At 37.7% G+C, this 20213-nt stretch overlaps 1 protein-coding gene across 1 annotated transcript in view; it reads left to right on the top strand.

Moving 5' to 3' along the window:
- ESR1 (estrogen receptor 1) overlaps nt 1-18973 on the top strand; it is a 174706-nt gene extending 155733 nt beyond the window's left edge. Inside the window, 4 exon segments of the mRNA XM_048936161.1 lie at nt 7691-7824; nt 12310-12493; nt 13742-13953; nt 13956-18973. Coding sequence (XP_048792118.1) covers nt 7691-7824; nt 12310-12493; nt 13742-13953; nt 13956-13996 — 571 coding nt within the window. The 3' untranslated portion in view covers nt 13997-18973.
- Nucleotides 18974-20213: the final 1240 nt, after the last annotated feature.

The following is a 20213-nucleotide window of genomic DNA, read 5'->3' as shown; positions in this document are numbered from 1 at the left end:
AATAGCACCAGATATTCTGGTTAATCTCTTTCCTTTAACTATTCTCAGTCTTCTTGAATTTCCTTTTCTTCTTTTTTTTCTTCTATTTTAAAATCTCCCATTTGGTCTTTGAATGAACCACTGTCTCAGAGGATGATGAGTTGATAATTTCATTACTACTGGAAAAAGTAAAAATTGCCTGTCTGAGCTTTAGACTCTATCCTAATTGTTGCTGTGGTGCTATAGAAGAAATATAACTATGACAGGTGAAAACTGCTGCTGTGCATGAAGAACCACTTTTTTTGAATTTATTTTGCTGAAGTGATAACACCAACAGCAGTAACTCAAAGGATGGGTCACTTGCTTGCTATAAGAAAAAATAGGAACGTAACTGCACTGCTCAATGGTAGAAAAAAACAACCTTGCTTTTAGTGGTCCCTTCTGATCATGTCTGTTTTCTTCCCTCAGAATTATGTTTGCGACTGATATTTCAGTTTTATTTCTTAGTTGGAAAATGTCTGATTCAAGCAACTCTTAGAGGAAAAAAACTTGATTCCACATTGAACTGTACTAGTTCCAGTTTAGTATTTCTCCAAATGCCAAGCTGGGAGTGATTCTCAGACTGTGATTTATGCACTGACATTAATGGCACATATTTTTGAATAAGTAGCCAAAAATATTCTATTTGTTTAAACAACAATAAATAATTACCGTAACAGTGTTGTAAATCAACTGAAAAAGATTTTAGTTAACTCCCACACACCCAAAATAATAGGAAAAGAAAGCAAAATTAATATTTGATGGTATGTTTATGAAAAACATGTACTCTCATTTTAACGTTTCTTCCTCTGAATTTTTATCCTTGCCTCTGGATGGATAAATACTTCTGCTCTGCTTATTCCAGGACTAAATAATTTATTGAATTAATAATAAATACTAATGCATATAAAAGAAGTATGGGAATAAGATGTAAGTAGGATTAAATGCTTAGAAACCATATGAGGATGAGTAAATCATTATGAATAGAAAGGAGCATAGTGCTTCCAAGCATTTCTCTAAAATACAGTTCAAAATTAAGCTAATAAAGGAACTGTCAGTGGGGAGAAAGTTGAGTTAACCTTATAAGTTTTCTTCTCTGTTTTGGATTCTATGCTAGATTTATTCATTAACTGAAGGAAAAGGGCCTTAGTTTTATTTTTTTGTTAAACCACTGCACTAGTACAGGAAACCTTATTTGTATGACTTCAAGATTGCTTTTATTCTTTATGCAGGTGTTGGCTGCACATATGGATTCTTGGTTAAAAGTCTCAAATCTAGTAATAAATTCTTGCTTCTAGTCACACCCTCAGAAACCAAACTCTTTCAGGTTCTTCTCCAGCAATTCACTTAGAAACAAAAATATTGATTGCAGATCATTTTGTCCAATCTGCTCCTTGTTGCAAGAGTACTGCCAACACCAGCTTAGGCCAGCTGTGACTATCTTGAAGAGTCTTGAAAGGCTCTAAGGGTGGAGAATAGACAGCCTTCATAGATATCTGTTTCAGGGTTGCAACACCATCCTACAATCCAGACTGAACCTTGCATGCTGTAGCTTGTATTGCTTTAACATCTACTGCTCCTGAAAGAGCTTGGTTCCGCCCAGTTTTCAATGCCCCTGCTAGCAGTTGTGAACTGCAATTTTGGCTGTCTCCTCCAGTACGTACTCTGCCTCATCACTAGACTGAACAGATCCAAATCACCCAACTCATTCTTACAGGCCATGCTGCATGCCTCTGACTACCTCCAGTCCGAGGAGACAGCCAACAAACTTCCTGACCTGAGAGACCTGAGACAGGACACAGGTAGAGCACGGGTGAGGGCAGGGCTACTTCTCTTTTTCCAGCCACACTCATCCTTAAATAATTTGTTACACAATGAGAGTGTGCTGTTTTTTTTTTGTTTGTTTGTTTTTGTTTTTTTTTTAAATATAGTTTAATTTGGAAACATTTTCCAACAAGACTGCAACTCAGTCCAGAATTTTTCCAACCTGCTTATTTGTCCTTAGGTGCAGGATTTTGTACTTCTCCTGGTTGAACTTTCTGAGTTTTCTGTGGGCTCACAGTCTCTATGGTACTGAGGCTGTGCTGTGTAGCTCACTTCACTCTCAATGTAGTATCATCCACAAATGAGAAGGCCTGCTTTTTGTCATCATCCTTGTAATTGATAAAGCAGCACTGGGTTCGGAGTCAACCACTAAAGGAGATTTTACTCATTACCTACCACAAAGTAAATGGTAAATCCATTACTGCTACCTTTTGTGTAATACTCCCTGTAATCCACCTATGTCTTTCTGCTCAGCCTGTACCTTCCTGGCTTACAGACAAGAATGCTGTAACCTAAAAGCCTTACAAATTTGAGGCATTTATGCATGACACTCTCCCTTCAATCATTTAGTGAATTATTTTGTCATAGAAGTCAATCAGAGTCGTCAATCATGATTCAGTTTCATGGATTCTCCTTGTTTTTGTCAGAGATGAATCAATCTGCTATTTGTCAGGGCCTGTTTCAATCTCCAAATGTAAAAAATACATTGGTCAGCTCTTTCAGCACCCTGGAATGAATCTCATTTGGCTCCAAAGATTTGAGTTATTCATCTACATAATTTGTTATTTTTGAAGAAATTCTCTAACCTGTCAACATTCTTTTGTTGGATGCCATGTTGAGTTGATGCATATAGACCGCTGTCAGCAGGCTTTGCCAATGATATCTGGACAAAAAAACAGTTTCAGTTGTTTCTGTGAATTCCATGTAGTCAGTCAGTGTTTTTTTTCCCCCCTAATTCATCAACTCATCTGTTCTTTCTGAACTTCCACTTACTGTTGTGTAATTCAATTCTTGTTGCCCTCTTTGTCCCTCACTAGTTATAGCTTCAAATTAGTTTTAGTGTAAATTTTCAAACAATGCTTTGATACCCTTTCCTGCCTATTTTTATTTCTATTATGTGACCTTTTGCCTTATAATTTAATAAGGAGTTTCTTGCTTAGCTAAGAGGATCTTATGAAATACCTGGTCTTCTGCTGTTGTAGGATAAGTCTGTTCCTGAGCACTTCATTAATTTTCCTTGAAATGTTTTCTAGCTCCTCTGGAAGCTTTACCCCATCATGGCTCTAATAATATTCTATCTAGTAATTCCCTATGTAAATTGTGATATCTGATCTGTTCTTCTGAAACCTTTGGTCACAGTTTTGTTGTTTGCCTTCCCAGCATACTTCTGGATCCTGAGCTCAATAACATCTTGTGGTTGCTGAAGACAGATGTCCTATCTGTGGTCACATTCACTAGCAGTTTATTTTATTTTGGTGAGCAGTAGGTTGATACAGTCTGTGCCTTTGGTGGTCTACACTTTTTTTGGTGAACACTACAGTTCATACTCTACCTTCATTGTTCATACTCTACCTTCATGATAGTTACAGATGGAGTTCCTCAAGATTCTACTGTGGGATGTGTCCTATTAATTGTCTTTGTTGATGATCTAAAGGAGGAAATGGTGTGTACACACTTTAAGTTTCCAGATGACACAAAACTAGGGGGTGCAATTGATACACTGAGTTGCCATACAGAGGAAGCTAGATGAAACAGAGAAATGGGCTGACAGGAGCCTCAGGAAGTTCAGTAGGGAAAAATGCAGAATCCTGCACTTGTGATAGACTTAATTCACTGCCACTGTCCAAGCTCAGTAACAGCTTTGCTGAAAAAGGCCAGGAGAACAGAAATCTGAGGCATGAACTCAGTACTGTAGCATGACAGCAATGAAGGACAGCAGTATCCTGGTCTGTATCAGTAGTAGCCAGCAGAGCAAGAGAAATTATTATTTCACCTTTATATGGAACCCTTTAATCCATATCTGGAATGGTACAGCCTGTTTTGCACCCCTCATTACAGGAAAGGTGTTAAAAATTTCAGCAAATGTAAGGAAGAATCACCAAAGTGGTTAAAGCTTGAGCCTTGAGTGGAGAAACTAAGAGAACAAAATTTGCTCATCTTGGACAAGAGATGGCTTTTGATCATATCTGGCAACCTTCTAAATTCTGCATAGAGGTTAGCAAGACTCTTTATTGAGATGACTGATGAGACTGAGGAACAGGAGTTAAAACAGAAATTCTGGCTAGATATAAGAGTGACTATGGACATAACTAAACTGAAAGAGCTTTTTGCATTCATCCTTGAATGTTTTCAAGACCAGACTGGGTAAAGCCTAGAATGATGAGCTAGTCTGAGATAACAGCTGACCCTGCTTTGAACAGGAGGTTGGACAAGAGATATACAGAAATGTCCAGCTTGAGTGATGCTATGATTCTGTGGACTTACTAAAATTAAAGCACACAGCACTCATATGCAGCAGCTTAAGACCATTAATTCACTTACTTTAACTTTCCTTAGTATTTCCTGATAGCCAAGTCTAAACAATTATTGTAAGAATACACTCTACCATTTTGCAGTTAGCAAACCTTTATTATTTTGTTTTCAATAAGCTGAGAGTACACAAAGACAGCAGCATGATGTTGATATAAGGGCAGTTTTTATATCTGTTACTTAATTTGTCCTTCAGGAATGTTATCTAGGCCATCCTAGATAGGCCTTCCTATCAATGGGACACAGAGCTGTAAAGATGTGATAATACTATCAGCTTATGTTAGAAAGTTAGAAGGCAATTCAGGAGAACTAGAGATTTCTATTTCAGATAGTGTTTGTTAGAAAAGAATGCAAATGTTGTGGCCTAGATAATAAAAACCATCCAATTAGAAGCCTGCATATCAAAGATGCTGAGCTCCTACAGTTCCCTGGAATTGGAGCTGCTGCCTAGCTCTGAAAATGAAACAAATTTCTAAATTGTGTTAGCACACATGAAATATCAATGCAATATTAAACTTCATCTAAATTATATAACTCTACCTACAGCACTGCTTACTTTTTTTTTTTTGTGAAGTTCTTTGGTATTTTACACTCAGTAGATACTAAAGCAAATGTGATTAGAAAGTATTTAGAATCTCTTGAATTTACATAGTTTTTATTTATCATCATATGAATCCAGCTGGTAGGAAATAGGCACACACAAAGGCATATAGACTAAAAGTTGCAGGAATAAAAATTTTTGACCATAAGTTATATCTGTTGGCAAATATTCTTCATTGGAATATTGTATTTGTCAGCTACAGTCCACTGAAATATTTCTGTAAAAATACCCAGCAGTAATTCCTTTTTTGGTATTAAAATGTCTTTTCCATTTCATGAGATTCCGTGAGGTATTTTATAAGGTCTTATTTTTGGGTTTTTGTTTTATTTTATTTTTAAATTCCCTTGGCTCTCCAAATTGCTCAGGTTGTGTAACATTTTTTTAATTGTTACGAACACTGGCTGGCAGAAGTTTGAAAGGTTATAGGAAGCAAGTGTATGTCTTAGGTAAGCATAAAGATTATAATAATTATTTTTTTTTAATATGGGTCATTTGCTGTATGATCTTCTGAAACTTTCTGCATAAACCTGAAATTCAAAATTATTAAGCTAATCTCAGTAACAGGTATCATTTAAATTAACACAAAACCATTAAATGCTTTTTGTCCTCCGACACTGCTTAATTATGTATGAACAAAGTTAATATTTCACTAGTCACAAGAAAAATAGTAATTGTTCCAGAAGCAGTGGAAAATTTCCCACTGTTTTGGTTTTTGTTTTTTTTTTTTTCTTTAATAGAATTTAAGTTTTAGCAGCAAAGCAGATTTTTGAGGCGGTGATAACTGTTCATATTTTTACATCTTCCTTTGAGTGCCTAATTTTCTTCATTTTTGATTTGCCAGGGGCACTACTAAAAATTAGTTTGCCTTTGTTCATTTTATTACTGTCCAAACAGATGAGGAGTATAACTGAAGCCAACCAGTTCAGGTTTTCGACAATGTGGTCTTCACCGAAGAGTTCTTCCCCCCACCCCCTCCCCTCAAGCAGTGAACATTATAACTGATAAGTCATCAAATCAGTGAAAGCCTTCAAGCAAGAGGCATAACTGTGAATTTCAGGAAAGATGAGTTGAGATGCAACAGACTGAGATCAGTCCTGTAGTTCAGCTCATCCTTGGGAGCATTGTAAATGAGGTGCCAAAGGCATCACAAGTTCTGTGTGGAACATTGCACTGAGTCTGCATATCTGCCAATCCTATGATGTAAACCTCAGTACTTTCAGACTTTCTATGCTACACTTGCTATCATAACCTGGGGGATCTTAATACATGAAAGTATCAGAGTTACTGGTCATATCTCAAAAGCTGCAACAGTTTAAACCACTATTTGTTCAGTGAAATTATTTAGAGACAGAATAGGCCATATAAATGGCATTGTGACAAGGTGCCTGCCATGCAATGAAAATCACAGTTCTGAGCTGAGCACAAGTGAAATGTGTGTGAAGTAGAGTGCTTGGTGTGCTTCCTGGTAGGGACATAAGGACATGGAGCAAGAAGGAGCAACCATCCTCCTTTATTAAAGTTCTTTTTCCTTCCTACTCTGGATTCCCAAAACTGAATCATTCCTTTCTCACAGAAAAATTAACAAGCATGTGCTGTTGTAAGGGTGACTAGGAAACTTGTTTCATACTCCATGCTTACACATCTTAGTGCCTGATCCAGAGCTAGAACTCAAACCCCTGAAACTGGGGCAGGTATGTCTGCACTGTTATTGTCACAATGAAATTAAGCAATGATTAGTCTGTGTGATACAAGCTATAATGTGACAGCCATCTGAATTTTCCTTTGCATTTTCCTGTAGCAGTGAGCTGAAAATTTCTGTCTCCTATCTAAAAAATAGTATATTTTTAATCAGAAAGTCATATCACTTGTTGATTTATATGTTAAACTTTCATTCAGAAAGTCCTAATAAAATTTAGAGTATATAATTTTTAGTACAAGGTTGTGCTGTAAATTATCTAAAATTCCACAACCAGAAAATTTGCAGACAAAATTTTCATAAAAAACATGTATAGTCTGCATTAATTCTTGAACTATGTGTTGAGTATGCAAAATGAAAAATGAGTGAGTGAGCATACCTGATGTGAGCAGAGAGAAATGGTTATTTTAGCTTTATTTAATGTTGCAGTGTAAACATGGAGCTAATTTTTGAAGTGAAGTTGTAGATTTAATCATACGGAGAAGACTTTGGCCTCATGAATGCTTCCTGAGCTCATAAATACACTTATTCTGTAGGGACATGTGATGCTTACATAAAATGAATGGGAGAAGCATGGTGAAACATTTTAGATTGTAAAACCAACTAGAAACAGGAACAAAATGTAGGGATAAATGTTATGCAAGGAATTGGGGCTATGTAAATTAAAGGAAGAAAAGGAAGATAAAATGTAAGACAAGCAGAACATGAAAACAAAATCAAAATGTAGTTTTAAACAAGTTTTTGCCATCAATATAAAAGTTTGACGGTATCAGTCTCTCATGTTTCACCATGATAAGGCCTCTTGCTGGTAAGTTTATGATTCTGGGATTTTTTTTTTTAAATACAGAATTTATTTATTTATTCATTCCATACACCAAATGAACATAGACTAGGAAATCACGTGCTAGCTTGTGCTCCAAGGTTTGAGAAATGTAATTTGAGGGAAATAATCCAGGGGAATCAAAATCTCATGCTGCCAGGTTAAAGCTGTGAATATCTCCTCCTTGATGGTGTTCACACAGGAATCAAGGGAAATGTGTAGAGGGCATGGTGGAAATCTTTGACATGCTACTGGCTACTGCTGCTCGGTTTCGGATGATGAACCTTCAAGGGGAAGAATTTGTATGCCTTAAGTCCATCATCCTGCTCAATTCTGGTAAGTGGTGTGCTTTGCTGTCGCTTGAGTAATTGTAATTGTTCTGCATGTGGTTTGAGCGCTGCCTGCTTCTTGTCTCTGGTGGTTTTTCCATTTTGAGGCAGCAGCAACTGAAAGGGTTGTCAAAACAGAGAAGGAACAGCGATATGCATGGAACCCATCAAATCAGCACCTTCAGAGGTTGGTTCACTGAGTGCAGCTGGTGTGGAGGATGACTGGGGCCGATGGGTGTTGAACTAGACATTGGAGATCTTGTTAAAGTCCTCATCACAATGAACTGAGGTAGCTGGATCCATGCTTCAGGCATCCAGAGACAATACATGGTTATAAATCAGGGCCTGCACTTTTTTCTTTTTCTTTTTCTTTTTCTTTTTCTTTTTCTTTTTCTTTTTCTTTTTCTTTTTCTTTTTCTTTTTCTTTTTCTTTTTCTTTTTCTTTTCCTTTTCCTTTTCCTTTTCCTTTTCCTTTTCCTTTTCCTTTTCCTTTTCCTTTTCCTTTTTCCAAAATAAAGGAAAATAGTGGCAAAGATGTGGCTGTTTATCATTATATAGTTTATATTAATAAACTGTCATCTAAAACCTATGCTATCACCTTACCCTCCATATTTGATGAAACGTATTTTTAGACTGTAGACCTCAAGTAGATAAAGTAGAAAACATGTTTAGCTATAGATATAAATATCTAATATCTGGATTGAATTCTTTGTTACCTTGTGGAAATAAATATCCACAAGTTGAGGCAGAAAGTTTCTGTTGCATAACAGAGGTTTTATTTTTTTTAATTTTTTTCATTTGTCAAATCCTTGGACATCCGTTAGCTTCATCACATGAGGCAGTGCTGCTTATTGCTTTTGTTGGACAATTATTTTCTCATTTTTTTGCAATGTCTTTCAAGGCTGTTTAATATCTTTCTGCTGCTTTTCTATGTGGTCTTCTTAGCAATATTTTTTTTTAGTCTCAGTTTGTGTAGAAAAGATGGAAAGTTTTGTTTATAAAGCAAAATATACATTTATGCTACTGACAAATTTTTCCTAAGATATCAAGGAGACAGCATGTCTGTAACAACAAGGACAGCACTGTCTTCAGCTAAATAACAAAACAGAATGTGCCTCTCTAAAGCTACAGCAATAAGTTGTCCAACCAAAAAGCAAAGCACAGTCAGTTCACTGAATACATAGAATACTGTTTCTTAAGATTGGAAAATAAGCACCAGAAACATAAAAGGGAAACATGATGCCAGATGTTTTATGTTTGAGTGGATCTGAAAAGAGGAGTGGTGCTATGTGGGGCAAAGCATAGGTTTTCCTTTTGCAGGCAAGGATGTAGCTCACATCTTCCTTAGCAGATGATTTACCTAGCTGATACTTTTGCGGAGATGAAAAGACTTAGCTGATTTCAGTCATCCTGCAGGCCTCCTTGATGCATCACTCCATCTGACTTGGTCTTTTGATTTTTCATTCTCTTGTTGAATTGTGCTTTTAATCAATATCTTTATTTTGAGGACTGGAGAATTGCATAAGTGCATGGCACGGAGCTGAATTTGCTCTTAGCTCAGACTGCCTTGCTTCAGATAAAAACCAATGGGGCTTGGTGGAAGAGGAAGAAGATCCTTGTTTTGTTTTGTGATAGTGAACACTAAATGTAAAAAAAGTTTAAACTGAGGTTTATTGTGACAGAAAAGATGTTGAAGACTTTCCGTTCTGCACATCCAATAATATGTCAGGGTATATAGCAATATTTATATACCTATACCTTGATACGTATGCCGACAGCTGTCACAGTAACCTTGCTGTCCCTGGGAGAAACCATGGTGTGGATATCTTTGTATTTGGGCACAACCTGTTAGGCTTAGCTTGTTTGCAGGGCCCTGCTAGCTCTGTTCTGTCTCCTGTAATGTTTTACAATACTGATATATAGCTGGAAAACCACCCGGTGGATATTCAATCCTGCTTTTGGCTTTCTTTCTGCTTCAGAGCTTGGAAAGACCATTGAGATTGTTAAATTTCACTTTGTGAAGACAATTTTTCTGCACTCTTGTTCCAAAGCTCTGCTTGTGTGTGTGTGTCTGTGTGTGATGGATAGCTGGTACTTTTGGGGAAATTTCTCGTCACTGGCCTGAGGCAGGAGAAATCACCTGGGGCAGAAAAGAAAACTGATCTTCATTTTTCTTTGCTGTTATTGACTGGCATTTGCCTGAGGTCTCTACATTTTTTTTTGGGAGAGGGTTGTTTTTTTTTTATTTTTTTTTCTTGATTTATATTTTTTAATAGCTTCTGGGCCAGACCTAGGTGCGAAACGTTTATGCCTGACAGATTTTTTGCTTTTGCTGATTTTAAACCTGTGAAAGTAAAGGGTGTTGCTACAAGTACAAAATAGCATCCACTGGCTGAAGAAAACTGCTTTGGAAGCACAGGGGATTTATGAGGATAATGTTTCCTTTATCAGTCATTTATAAGTATCTTGCCCCTACAGGAAATCTCTGATCTATAAACCTCATATCATCAGTAGACACTGATGTGAGGGTGGCTAATTGTCATCCAGGTGAGAAAAGCCCCAAGAACTCTTCCTTTCTGGGGAATTTGTTTCAGTACAAATAATATTCATTAAAATGTTTGTGAGAAAAGAGGCCGTTGCACTGTCTGTATCAAATTCAAAGCAACAATCACTACAAAACTAAAGAAGTCTTACTACTGGTTTCCAGAAGCTGTGCTGTATTTCAGTTATCCTCTTGTTTTGTTTTTGTTTTTGAAGTCTTAATCTCTTTCTCTCTCTGTCTCTCTCTCTCTCTCTCTCGCTCTCTCACATACACACACACACATACACTAGCACTCACAAGTTTTTGTTTCTTTTTAGAACAGAAAGTCCAGCATCATAAAACCCACATGCAGCTTACAGTAGTTCTAAGTATTAGGCCCTTGGTGTAGTGACATGATGTGAGAAGGTGAGGTACATCAAGAAAATAGTAAAGAAATTGTACTTTGACTGCTCTGGTGCATGGATGGGTATGCTTATCTTCAATTCTGACAGTACAACCTCCAGCTACAAACAATACAAATAAATTAGTGTACATATATGTCTGTGTATGTATGAGTCTTACTGCTTTTCTTCTTAATATCTCTAACTGCATTGTGCGTTTTTCTATATGTGATGCTTTAAAGAAAAGCTAAATGAAAGACTATTCCATGAACCATTTTTTTCCAAAGACAGTACAAAGTTTCTACTTGGCTCTGTAAGCTGATGCATACGATATGAAGCACAGGATTTGTCAAGTACTTTACAGATAAATGAAGTCACCAGGACCATGTTTATTGGTATCAATATATCTACTTAAGCCTTTGATAATTCGAGGCTGTATGATAGTAATGTGATCTATCTGGAGTTATTAGGTCAATCCAGAAGATTTAAGAAACTGGTGCTGAGGGCAACAGCTGTCCTTTGACATGCTTTGCATTGCCTGTCCATTGTCACCCAGAACAAAATTAAGGTAAAAAATGTGTGGATTAGTAGAGAACTTCCTAGTTAGAAATCTGATATGCTACATGCACTGAAGAGGTGGAAGCTCAAGTGTTTTCTAGATGTTCCAGGGGCTGTTGGAGAACTAGTCTCAGTCAGTTTGATCTCCATTTTAGATTTCCTTCTGGTCCAGATCTTCAGGTTGCTTACTTTCAGACAGAAAAGAAAGACAGCTGTATTGAAACAGGTTGCCTTTCAAAGCTCTTGTTTGCTTTGGAAGATCTTATTGAGGCGAGTGCTTGTAAACAAAGCCTTTTGTTTGCATGTGTTGCAGTAACATATTGTTCAGTCCTAGATTGCCTAGCAAGCCACCAGAATTCAAGCATTAAACAGCAGAGAAATTAGCAAACACTGCTGTCAGCCTGGGCTAGGTCAGTAAGTTCTGCAGAGCTCTCAAGTGGCAGCAGCATCTCCTCAAGGTTTTCGGGCTGAATAACCGAGAGAATAGAGCAGTTCAAAGTCAGGTCTGGCTGCAGAGTAGAAGTGAACCATGCCACCTCCACCAGCTAGCCCTGACCTTGGGGGGCACAGGGTGAGGAAGAGGCATCATCTTTGTCTTCCTGCTGTAACTGCAGTGGCTGGGTGGGATGAAGTTGTTCTTCCCATGTCTGTGAAGTGATTATTTTCCTTATTCACCTCTTTAATCAAAATAACTAATTTTGTGGATGGGCTCCTAGTCAATGCTGCCATTTCCCAGCAGTCCTTTCTAGAAGGACTTCCTAGAAGGATTGCTTTATTTTTTTTTTCCCACGCTTTTCCGAGCCACTCCTTCCTCTGTCCTGACTGTCCCCATATCCTTCCCAGCTGTCAGGAGATTAGACCTTGATATGCAGTGCGGCCTTAAAAAGCAGGGTGCTCACAGGAAGCTCCTGTGGCTTCACACAGCCAAAGAGGCCACCATTAGTCATATGGGGAATAAGTCTGACTGTCAGAGTGATTTTTTCTCTGGTTTTCTTTCTCCTTCCTACTCCAGGTGTGTACACTTTTCTTTCCAGCACCTTGAAATCTCTAGAAGAGAGAGACTATATCCACCGTGTTCTGGACAAAATCACAGATACTCTGATACACTTAATGGCAAAGTCAGGTCTTTCTCTGCAGCAGCAGCACCGGCGACTGGCTCAGCTCCTCCTCATCCTCTCTCACATCAGGCATATGAGGTAGGAGCAAGCATATGGTCAGGTGCAAGCAGGAGGTTTCGCAAATGTATACATGTGCTTGGACTTCACTCTGTGTGTGTGATTTTTAAGTCACTTTCCTCTTTCCATAAAAATAGATGGATCTGCAAAACAGTACTATGGATTATTGTGTGAAAGGAGTAAACATTTTCTCCATTTCTCTTTTTTCTTTTCCTTCTAGTTTTGATAATGCCATAAGCACTGTCTGCTTTTAATACTACATGTCTTGCTATTCTTTTTGGGAGATAGGCAGTACATGAAAAATAATGTAATAGCAGTCTAATTCTATGAACTCTAGTCTCCTGTAAGATAAGATTTAATAAAAATCTCGCTTTTAAATGGACACCTCTCACAAGTGGCTTGATTGCAAATCATTTTAGAATAGAGATTATTGTCATTATATGTATATTATGGAGGAAGATTAAAGCAGGTCTCCTGAGTCCCAATCTAGAGCACTTTGCTCTTTGTTAATTAGTGGTGAAGGGCCTTAGGCATGCGGTTTGTTGCTAGTTTCAGCAGTGATTCTCCCTTACGTAATTACCTCTGAAGTTAGCTGCTCACTGGCTGGGGTGTCTGCAGCATGAAAAGCCTAGGCAAAGATGCATCAGAGATTTTGTTTTTTAACGAAATATAGAGGCATTGCTGTTATCTAGATTTTAATTTTCAAGATCACATTTAATAAAATTAAAATCAAAATAAGCATCACACATTACTAAAGATCCCAGAGCTGAAAAATGCAGATTTAACATCAAGGTATGTTTTTTCATGTGTGTATTTTAAGGAGTTTCACTGCCTTTGTATTAGTAACCATGCTGATGTTTATTTTCTTAATGGTTTGGTAGACCAAGAAAGTTTCAGATGCACAGAGATTTACTATTTCTGTAGCTTTGCAAATGGATACTATTACAAGAGGGCATTTGCTAACAAATTGTCTAAAAGTTTATTTTCTAAGGAAAAAATCTAATATTTTAGGTTTAACTGTAGGAAAGCCAAGATTCATCCCATCCACTTAATCAAAATGCAGAAAATAGGGGTCTATTTGCTCTAAGTCACCATTTAGGCAAAGGAGAGAAAAATGTCTTCTGCAAACTGTAGTAGCGTGCAACAACTGTACTGTTAAGTTTGTTGCTTTGTACAGGGTGGAATTTGAGTGAACTGAACAAAGATTAGCTGATAGCTTTTTTTCATAGTACATTTGGAAAATAACTGCTGTTTTGTTAAAACCCACAGCAACAAAGGAATGGAGCACCTGTACAATATGAAATGTAAAAATGTAGTTCCACTCTATGACCTCTTACTGGAGATGCTGGACGCTCACCGCCTACACGCACCGGCAGCCAGGAGTGCTGCACCAATGGAAGAGGAGAACCAAAGCCTGCTGACAACTGCACCAGCTTCATCTCATTCCCTGCAGTCCTTTTACATTAACAGCAAAGAAGAGGAGAGTATGCAGAATACAATATAAACAAAAGTGAGCGTATGTAATGGTATGAGAAACCCAGCAGCGTACTACATAGCTCATGCTTCATGTCATCTATGGAGCCACATATGTCAACACTCCAGTGACATCAGCCACCTGTATTTTCCATTTGAGTGTTTGTCAAGCACTTGCCTAAATTGATTCTTATTCTAAATGAAAGACATTTCATTACTATGGACAGCTAGCAAGGACTGTCAGGCTAACTTAATTTGAAATTTGCAGTGTTTTAGTCTACTTTTGAATGCGGGTTGGCTAAGTCCTAATATAAGCTGTAACATTTGTTTTGCCATAAATTAATAGGCCATAACACCCATGCATATTTGTATCTTCCCGAGTGGGAGTCTTTCTTGGTATCCACCCCAAATTCTGTGCCCTTTTAGTCCTTGAGATGACTGAAACTTTGAAGCAGTTTGGTTGATTCTGCATGAGTTTTTGTGAGGGATAATAGGAAGCTGATTGGCATCTTAGTTGCCACAGTGAAACTACACTGCTAGTGAATTGCTTTGATAGTTTGGTTAGATTTCTGCCTCCTTTCTTCCTCAATTGGAAGAAGACTCTTCGTATCGAAAAAATAATGTTTTGCAGACAGCTTCTTTTCAAGATCATACTGACCAAACTTTTAGATCCTCTTATCCTTGCCCTTAGCTAAATTACATTGTGTGCATCCTGTCTTGTCTGATCCTAGGAAATACAATTCTGTTGCTTGGCTGTATATAAACCATGGGCAATATGGCAAGCAGAGATAACATGGATAATTGCTCTCAAATCAGACCAGGTGATTACAGAAATCATCATGCCTGGAAAACAAAACCAAAAATCCATGCCTTCTAATACATACACAAACCAAAGCTATTTTATGAAATATCTTTCCCTCTCCTTTGCTTTCTTGTGCTACAAACCAAGAGATGAGGATACCTGTGCAAGACTGGCATAGCAAGGTGGGATGATCGCATTCATGGCAGTCTTGCCTAACAAGACTGGGGAGGGTTGCGATCAGAGCCAGTGCAACAGGTTTTGCACTATCTATCTTGCTTTTCTTCAGCTCTCACTGAGGCAACCTCAAAGGTCACTGTTAATATCCACCTCGTTTGTGGCACCAGAACTGGGCAGTGTGTCTCAGACATGAAGACTTCAAAACTGCACATCCAGGGTGCATCTGGCTTTCTCCATACGTGTGTGTAATCATTTTTCATGCAGGTTAGTTGGATTCTGCAGATCAACCATAAATATACAGAAGGTCCACTGACAGTAAGAATTTCAGCAGCTTATGAAGGAGAGACACTGAAGAAAAAGACCAACTTATCCATTGTATAAACTGACCAAAATGGTCATTTGTGCTGCTGTTGAACTGCCTTTAATGCTAGAAAATCAAAGATCACAGAATGTTGCTGGGTACTGGAATCTTATTATTATATTTTGCAGGGATGCTTTATCTGTTTAAAGACAACCTTTGTCTGTGCTACCTGCACACTTGTTTTTCATGTGCAATTTGGGAGTTAGCCCAGACCAGGGACTATAGTAGCTGGTTGGAAATGACCACCTGTAAGTAAGGAAGTTCAATAGAACATGTATAGGCTGCTTCTTAGCAGCTGGCCACAGTGCCATAGGAGGGTTTGGGGATGCTTCTTTTAGCTTTTATGTTAGGTCATGCTGATTGTAATATCCTATGACTAAATATAGGAAATAATGCGACCAATGCGGTACAGGAGTTCCTATGTCTAACCATGCTCACTGTTAGACAAGCAATGTCTTTGTTCAGTGAGTTCCAGTTACAAAGCAATTGTGAAGAAAGCAAGGCATAGGATGAGTTTGTGCTCTGCATCAAGGATCCAATTCTTTAGTGGGTGTACATAATATTGTCCATAACAGTCTCATGTACATACCTGAGGATACGCGCAGTTTAGAAATCTAGTGATATATGCTACTTACGTGTTGGAGAAGATTCCTTGAAAACTGTGCAAACCTGAATGTGTGAAGCAGTCACTGTAAGTATATAGGCCTTTTATCAATGAGTATTATACTGTCTTTTTTTTTTTTTCCCTAACATGCTAAAGGAGTTGTATTTTTGTGTATTCATTAAGAGTATGTATGTGTGCATATGTGCAAATTTGGTACCTAAGGGCATTTGGAAGGTTTTAAAATGCTTTGAAAGAAAATGCACATTTTGTCACAATTAGTAGATGGTTTTTGAACATGCTGGAAACATTATGAATGCCCTCATATGAGTGCAGGTTAAGATTTGAGCGGAACACAGGAATTCTTGTAGACACACTTCTGTACTTACACATCATTATTTACTTGCAGCCTTGTGCTACAAGATTTCAGTGCTCTATGTGCAGCTTGTGTGTTCTATATGACAAGCCACAAAGATCAAGCCTGTGGCTCAGCAGCTGCTAAGCAAGTTGTTTTAAATAAATGTCTCCCCTCCTACATCCCCAAAAATGCATTGCATCAAATCAAATGTAAATCTGGCCTAGAAGAAGAAAATAGTTGATGGAAAACAATTCACAAGATAGTGCCAGATTCTGATGATTCTCCATAGGTTAAGTACCGTTGATCTCTACAGATTGTCCCAGCAAAACTGGGCAAGTGTGATTTGAAGTGGTATGCAGCAGATTGAAGGGTATCAAATTGTGACCCATAACATGGGAAATAATCTGTCAGTTCACAGTCATAATTACAAATGCTCTCCTAGGCTCAGCCCTGGCAGTGAAATCATTTAGAGTCAATTCGTCCTCCCACACCTGTGGTGACAACTGTTAAGGGCACCCAAAAAAGAAAAACAGTGATTTCCAGTGATGCTTTTACTTAGCTTGGGGCAGTCTCAGGACCCATGTCTTTAACTGTTGATGATCTTTTATTTGAAGCAGCACCTTAATGAATATAGTAAACCTTTGATGGTAATGAGTAACGAGTATAGTAAACCTTCACACAGTTAACTGAAAAGACAATTGTTCTCATATCAGACTGTTGAATGTAGCTAGTCAATAAATTAAAGTCTATTATATAAAAGTGGTAGCTTTTTCATATGGAATTCCAAATTATGCTCTTATGTATGCAGACAATTGTGCCTGACATTCAATAATTTCACAGGATGATATTTTACATGTGTATATATACATATCTCTATATATACATATATGCTTTGTATTTGCAGCTGACAAGCCAGTACTACCTTGAATACCTGGTGCTGGATATTAAACAAAGATATGTATAGCATGTTAAAAAAAAAAAAGAAAAAGAATTTAAAGAAAGCTACTCAAGGCAGCTAATAATGCTTTTACCAAAATGTTCATAGAGATGTCTCTTGACAGCTAATGAAATAATTATTTTATAATGTTTATATGTGGATTTAAAAAAAAAAAACAAAAACAAAAACAAAAAAACAGACAGAAAACAAACAAACAAAAAAACAACCAAACACCTAGAATCATAGGCAATGTAATACCAGCATAAGCCAGAAATAGACCCAATGAACCAGCTTTGCTTGAGAATATGGTTGTTGTTCCTGAAATATTACCAAAAACTACGGAGGCAGGAGAGGACATAGAGTAATGTGTAGCACCCAGTGGAGACTGATTTTCCAACAATATGTAAAAGCTACTCTGGTTTGTAATGGTTCGAGCCATGTCTCAATCTTGCAGACTTTGTCTCAGGTAAAACTGTCAGTTGGGGCAGTAGAATTTGTACTGGGGTAAATTATTTTAATGAGGGTTTCTTGGTGCGTGTTCGTGATAAATTTACTATTGTGTTTCAGTGATATTTTGAATATTTTTTTCTCCTGTACACTAATGTGTTTAATAGTTTAACATTATATTAACTAAAGTAAAAAAGAACTGAGCTCCAAAGGATATTGCAAGGACTGTTCAGCAAGTTGCTGCAATTTAAACTGAAAAAAAAATAAAATAAAATGAAGAAATAAAAACTCAACCCTTTCAGATCATCCCAAAAACCAGGTTTTTAGTGGAGCTTTTCTCTGTCCCAGCTGAGGCTGACTGATTCCTTAGGAGCTGAGCCAAATGTTTAAAATTAAACAAACTACCAGCAATGTAAAAATTCTGCCTCACTATGGTCTGAGTCTTACTACAGGCTTTGGTAGGAATACGACAAGCCTGTCTTTTATATATATCCTGCTTTAAAACTAGAATGCAACACAACCTAATGGGGTTTTGTATATAAGGCATTCTCAGCTGAACTTATGCAAAATGAGTTTCTTTCTCTGAATGAAGGGATGGCCTTTTACAATGCTACCTACAGCTGCAGTATAGCTTTACAGATGATATAAATTCGGCATATGTGAAGGAAAAGTTATGTAAACAATCATATCGTAATATGAACCAGACTTTGCTGCCACCTGCAACTATAGCATAATCTCGAATTGATCTGAGAATTGACATTAATATCCTGCTTTTTCTACTTGCAATATCTTTCATCTTTCAAATGTAAATAGCCTTACTTTATTTTGCACTGTGTTTAAAAAAAAAAAGCTAAAAAAAATAAAAAACTTCTGCATTCAAATGTGCCTAAAAAAAATTAAAATAATAATTAAAAAAAGTATATGCTGCCATCTTGCAAATTAGTTGCTCTGTATTCCTGTGTGCCTATAATTAGAAGTCTGTTTCTTTAGAAAGTGCCCACTGGAAAATGAAGAGATAGACTGCTACTCTTGAGACTTTCATTAACAAGCCACTTTATGTATCACCTTATTGTATATACTATAAAACTGATGCTTTTGTGTGCACTATGTAGTCTTTCAATGGAAAGTCCTTTATTTGGTATAGACTCAGCTGCCATAATGTATTTGTTGAAGTATTCTGTTCTTTCACTGATGCATATAAAATTATTCATGTCTTTGTTTTGGTGAGTTTTATTTCTTTGTTTTGCACCTAAATGTTTTAAACAGTCTAAATGAAAAATCTGATAGGCTACCCAGTTGGTGCAAGATTTTTATCAATGTATTTGATGTTGAAATAAATAAGTAACCAGAGCAATTTATTTCATTTGTTATCTTTTGCATGGTTAAAAAAAAAAAAAAAGCTTTTTTTTCCTAATTTTATTTTTTCTCTCCAGAATCACAGGGTTGAGAGCTTATGGGTCAGAATAAAAGCAAAGGCCAATAAGACTGATATTACCATGGGAGTCTGCTACAGGCCACCCAACCAGGATGAAGAGGTGGACAAGATGTTTTATAGACAGTTGAGTGAGGTCTCAAGGTCTCTCCCCCTTGGTCTTGTGGGGAATTTCTCAGACATCTGCTGGATTTATAATCAGTCCTGAAAGTTCCTAGAGTATGTGGGAGATAACTTCCTGACATAGCTGGTAAAGGAGCCAACAAGGAGAAACAAAATCCTGGACCTGCTGTTTGTTAACAGAGAAGGTCTTGTGGGGGATGTAAAGGTTGGAGGCTGTCTGGGGCATAATGATCATGAGGTGCTAGATTTCTTGGTCCTTGTTGAACCACAGAGGGGAGTCAGCAGAACTGTCACCTTGGACTTACAGAGGGCAAACTTTAACCTCTTTAGGACCATGGTTGAGAGGGTCCCGTGAGAGGTAGTTTTGTAGACTGTGGGAGCCCAGGAAGGCTTGGAATGCTTTAAGGAAGTTAATTTAAAGTTGCAGAAGCTGACCATCCCCAAGTCACAGGCCGATGGGCAAGGAGTTCGGACTGGCTGATGGGAGATCTTTGTCTGGAACTCAAGAACAAAAGGAAAGTTTATGGTCTCTGGAAGAGTGGGCAAGCTACTTATGATGATTATAGGTACATAGTGAAGCTGTGCAGGGAGAAAATTAGAAAAGCCAAAGCCCAGCTAGAACTGAACTTGGCCACTAAGGTAAAGGACAACAATAAGTATTTCTATAAATGCATCAACAGCAAGAGAAGGGCTATGGAGAATCTCCATCCCTTGTTGGACAGCGAAGGCAACTTGGTGACCAAGGATCAGGATAAGGCTGAGGTACTTTATGCTTTCTTTGCCTCAGGCTTTAATAGTAAGTCTTGTTACTCCCTGTGAACACAGGCCCCTGTGCTAGTAGGTAGGGATGGGGAACAGAGTAGGCCCCACATGATCCATGATGAGATGGTTTTGGACCTGCTCTGAAGTCTATAGGACTGGATGGATTGCACCCTAGAGTGCTGAGGGAGTTGGCGGGTGCGGTTGCCAAGCCTCTCTCCATCATTCTTCAGCAGTTCTGGCTAATGGAGGATGTTCCCTTGGACTGGAG

Source organism: Lagopus muta, chromosome 2 (genome assembly GCF_023343835.1).
Source record: "Lagopus muta isolate bLagMut1 chromosome 2, bLagMut1 primary, whole genome shotgun sequence".
Classification (NCBI taxonomy): domain Eukaryota; kingdom Metazoa; phylum Chordata; class Aves; order Galliformes; family Phasianidae; genus Lagopus; species Lagopus muta.
Note: the sequence above shows the minus strand (reverse complement) of the source record. Positions and strands in the feature narration are given on the sequence as shown.